The sequence below is a fragment of the Arachis hypogaea genome, chromosome 14 (genome assembly GCF_003086295.3).
Source record: "Arachis hypogaea cultivar Tifrunner chromosome 14, arahy.Tifrunner.gnm2.J5K5, whole genome shotgun sequence".
Taxonomy (NCBI): Eukaryota; Viridiplantae; Streptophyta; class Magnoliopsida; order Fabales; family Fabaceae; genus Arachis; species Arachis hypogaea.
In genome coordinates this window covers 142,150,573-142,155,130 of record NC_092049.1, presented here as the reverse complement: position 1 = coordinate 142,155,130, position 4,558 = coordinate 142,150,573, and the positions used below count along the sequence as shown (strand labels likewise).

At 35.0% G+C, this 4,558-nt stretch overlaps 1 protein-coding gene across 1 annotated transcript; it reads left to right on the top strand.

The window, feature by feature from the left end:
• Positions 1-1,025: 1,025 nt before the first annotated feature.
• On the top strand, positions 1,026-4,558 carry LOC112798196 (uncharacterized). Its single transcript, XM_025841407.3, has 3 exons — positions 1,026-2,003; positions 3,284-3,500; positions 3,620-4,558. The coding sequence occupies exons 1-3, from the start codon at positions 1,785-1,787 to the stop codon at positions 4,123-4,125; spliced, it is 942 nt and encodes a 313-aa protein (XP_025697192.1). The 5' UTR covers positions 1,026-1,784; the 3' UTR covers positions 4,126-4,558.

The window sequence follows — 4,558 nt, the reverse complement described above, 5'->3', positions numbered from 1 at the left end:
TTCGCTTTCATTCACATACATAACGCATTCAATTTGCTTTCTTTCACTTTCATTATGTCTCCATTTTCCACTATTTCCAAATAAACCTTTCAATTTTATTAAAGTGACTTGGTCCCCACGAAAGCAATAATCCCTAGTATAAGCCTACTTTCATGTACAATTACCACAATACCCCAAGTAGATGTGGCATAACAATTTAACTTTAATTTGGCATAGTGTTTTGGATTTTCTTTTGTAATGTTATTAAATATGTTCAAGACTAGAATGAATATAAGGTCACGTTGCTATGGGGAATTCCATTTGTCGTGGAAAATTTTGTGGAAAAAAGATTGAAAAGTAAATAAATAAAATCACCATTCATGCATCCAAATTTTCATTTTTTTAAAAGAAAAATTCTATTATTTAAAAGAAAAAAAATTATTACGTATGCATAAAAAATTAGTTACCAAATTAACTATCATATATTTTTATATATTTAAATGTATTATTTTATATATTTTATACAAATAATTTATATGCAATTTTATTAGTTCATATATTAGGCTGCATTTGTTTTTAAGAATAGGATATGACAAAACACCGAGAACAGGATAGAACAAGATATTGATGGACATAGACACAAAATTATGTGTTCTTATATTCTGTTTGGTGATAAACTAAAATAAATTATGAAAATTCAATTTATTCTCTCTTTTTTTCATTCAAAAAATTTGAAATAAAAAATTAACAAGAATAATAAAAGAAAAAATAAAAAATAAGTTGTGTGTTAGTGTCTCTGTGTCCTTCCTGTCAGGATGGACACAAAATACATTAATTCAGTGTCTTTGAACACATTATCTCTGTCCATGTCTCCTCTGTCAAACACGATTTTGTGTCTCAGTGTCCTGTCTCTTTAAACAAACGTAGCCTTAATTATCATGCCAATGAATTATAGTTCAAATGACATAATCTCCTCATACTCAATTAAGAAGTTGTGTCCTATCTTTAGTAAAAAAAAAAATATCATTATTATATATAAATAAAAAAAATATATTTTGTAGAGAATTTTTCCGAGGGTGATGGGAATTTTAGCAATGGAACATAGAATATACCATTTTTCTGTTTTTCAGTTTTTCAGTTTTTCATAAGTGTCTGTAGTATGTTAGGACAAGTCACTTGTTAACCATACCCTCACCATTTTCGTTAGCTTCAGCATAATTATCCAAGGGCAAAACCGTCATTCAAACACCACATGCAACCTTTTATATTGTCTTTCTTCTACGGTGTACTCGCCTTCCAATCTCTTGGGTTCCAAATTCATTTTCTTCGTTCCCATTTGCCGATTCAACCTCTCTTCTCCCCCCCTTTAGATCGAAAGGCCAAATTCATAATTCAAATTCTGGAAATTTCCATTCTTTCCAACCATTTAACGAAAACCCCCAAAAAAATTCGCTGAAAAAAACACACTTTTAATGTAAATTTTGTAACAAAAAGTTGTGGAAAAATAAAACCCCCCAAATTATTATTAAAAAAAAAAACGGATTTTGCTTATTTGTTTCATCAAATTGGATTGTTTGCGCAAGTGGGTCGTTGAATTTGAGGAAGAAGAATTGTGGGCGGAGGAGAATTTTCGAAATTCGTGGAGTGCGATAGAGGCTTTTTGTTGCGTGCTGCAGAGGTTTTGAATTGCTGCGTTTTGGGTTTCTGAATTGTTAACGAAACGGTGACGTTTTGAATTTTGTGGAGAGAAGAAGCAAAAGCTGGGGACTTTTGATAGCCAAAACGACGCCGTTGGCGTTGGAGGAATGGATTGCAGGGTGTGTGTCGCCGCCCCTCTCGATTTGTGGGTCAACGGTCGCGGTGGTGGTGGTGGTGGTGGAGGTTTCAGCCATGAGAGCGAACACGATTTGGCTATGATGGTTAGTGATTTCTTAGAGAATGGTAGCAGTGGACCTGACTCTTGGTGCAGCAGTGATAGTGATTCTGGTCTCTCTGATTTTGCTCATCTCTCAGACAAGATTCAGGTTTTTTAATTATGAACTACTTAACCCTCTTTCATCACTTGATTAAATTTTATTATTATTATTATTGTTCTGCAAATTAAAATTGTTTCTATAGCACCTTTATAGTTGATTAGTTGGATGTTGGGCCTTTAATTTTTCAAGTTGCTAGTTCTATCATAGGCTTTAGGTTAGCACAGGGTAGAGATGAATATGATCATGGTCTAGTTTGTACATTGAAATGACAACCTTTTACTCCTATCATGATCTGAATTGAGAATCTAGCTTCATTAGGGAACTATAATCTTCTCTAAATTCTAAATCATTCACATATTTACTCTCATGTTTACTTGTAGTACGAGTTGAATTTGTTCTCATTTCTAAGATATAGTGTTAATTCCCTATTTAAACCGACTGATTCATTTGCTTGTATGTAATAATTGATGCATTTGCATAGTTGGACTGGCTATTGCAATTTACTTGTGAGTTGTAGAACAAGAGTATCCTTTGTCATCTTTTGCATTGGCCATGACACTCCCTCCATGTTAAATAATTATTTCATCTTTGTTTCTGGCTGAATGTTCTACGGCGGGGAGCACCTTTCCTTTTATCACTAGGTCAAATCCCTTGGGTTATGTTTCTGTTAGTAGGTTGTTTTATCTTCACCTTCAGCTTGTTGTGTATACACGAGCATGAACTGATTGCATGTTCTTTTGGTATATTTTGACTTGGTCTATGTTCAGTTAGGATGTTTATAAATTTTAAAAGTAGTATTAAGATGAAAATTCAGATGCAGTTAACTGTTAACATCATGTGAAGTTGATAGCTGAGAGCCGGTAAATGACAATTTAGTCAAACCTGTCAAATCATTTAACGACTCTCAGTTATCAACTTCACATGAAGTTAACTGCACTTGAGTTTCTACCTAGTATTAATTACGCACAGTATGTTTGTTTTTTCGTTGGAAACTTTGAACCATGATTATTTGGGCAGGAGTTTCTCTTTTAGCTTTTATCCAATCCTTGGTATGGGGTTTTCTAAACAGAAAACAAAGAAATGAAAGAATGCTATGGTATTTAGAGTAGTGAGAGATAAAGGAAACAAAAAGGAAATACAGAAATTTTGACAGCTGATAATGGGAATTGCCTTTCTATAATATTGCTGTGTCGGTGAATACTTTTCTTCTAATCATCTACTTTTGGACATTGAAAACCATAATGGGATTAAACTTGGTTGTTCAATTTATTTATATAAACTATAATTTTAACAGTTCCCTTGATTGTCGATTATGTCTCTTGATGCAGAAGTGTAAACTTTCGGTGACGCAGCATGAGAGTGACCTGTTTTCGGCTGTTCATAGTCTCATACGATCAATGAATGAGAGCAACCTTCAAGGTATGAATTCCGGTCCATGCTATGCTAGCTGTATCAGGTTTTATCTTGTGAAGCTCATGAAGCTTAGCGGATATGATGCTGGTGTTTGTGCATCCAAATGGCAGGCTAGTGGCAAGGTCCCAGGAGGTATGTCATTTTATATTTTTCTGATTTTTATGATTCTACTTGCCCCAAATACATTGCTGTATGTTTTCTCAGACATGTTCTTGGCTGTTAATTTTTGCGCATTTTAACTTGTCGCGCAGGTGATCATGAATATATTGATGTGGTGGTCAAGAATAACTCTGGAAGCTCAGAGCGATTGATTATTGACATTGATTTCCGAAGCCACTTTGAAATAGCTAGAGCTGTCGATTCCTACGATAGGTTACTGAAATCGCTTCCTGTTGTTTATGTGGGTTCCTTTGCCAGGCTAAAGCAACTTCTCGGAATAATGGAAGAAGCTACTAGATCCTCTTTGAAGCAGAATTCTATGCCTCTTCCGCCATGGAGATCTTTAGCATATTTGCAAGCGAAATGGCTGTCGCCTTATGAAAGATACACACATTCGGAAGGAAACAACAATGACAGTAATAACATCAATGATGGAACTTGCTTCAACCACAACCAATGCTGCGGATATCTGAGGAGACTACAGTCTTGTCTTCAGTCAGGATTGGAAGGCGAGCGGATGCTGAAGGCTCGAAACAGCGAAAGTAACCGGAGAATGAAACACGAGAGGTGGAGGCACTCCCTGCTAAGGCCTGTTTGACACATGTACAGCTTTTGACTCCAAAGTTTGGAGGAGACTGAGTGAACAGAAACCAATTTTTGCGGCTTTTTTCCCTTTTCCCTTCACAAAATATTCAACTAGTTTCCTAATAAGTGTGATCCACCACAATTGCCAGGTTCATATAGCTCTACACATTACCTGCAATAAGCCATCTTATAATCCATAATTCTCTTTTTTTTTTTTCTTTTCCTTTTGGTGTTTGATGTATAACACGAAGTTTATGTTTCGATTTGGTGCCCAGTTATAGTCCATGGAATTGAGTCTTTTTAAACTGTACCTGAAGCACTGTACTGGGTTTCCTCCCATATCTCATAATTGATTCCTCACCTCGTATTTGTTTGGTGTAGGAAGATTTTGTCTCTTATTATACTTTAATTTATATATTGTTATGATTATATTGAGTTGTGAACAA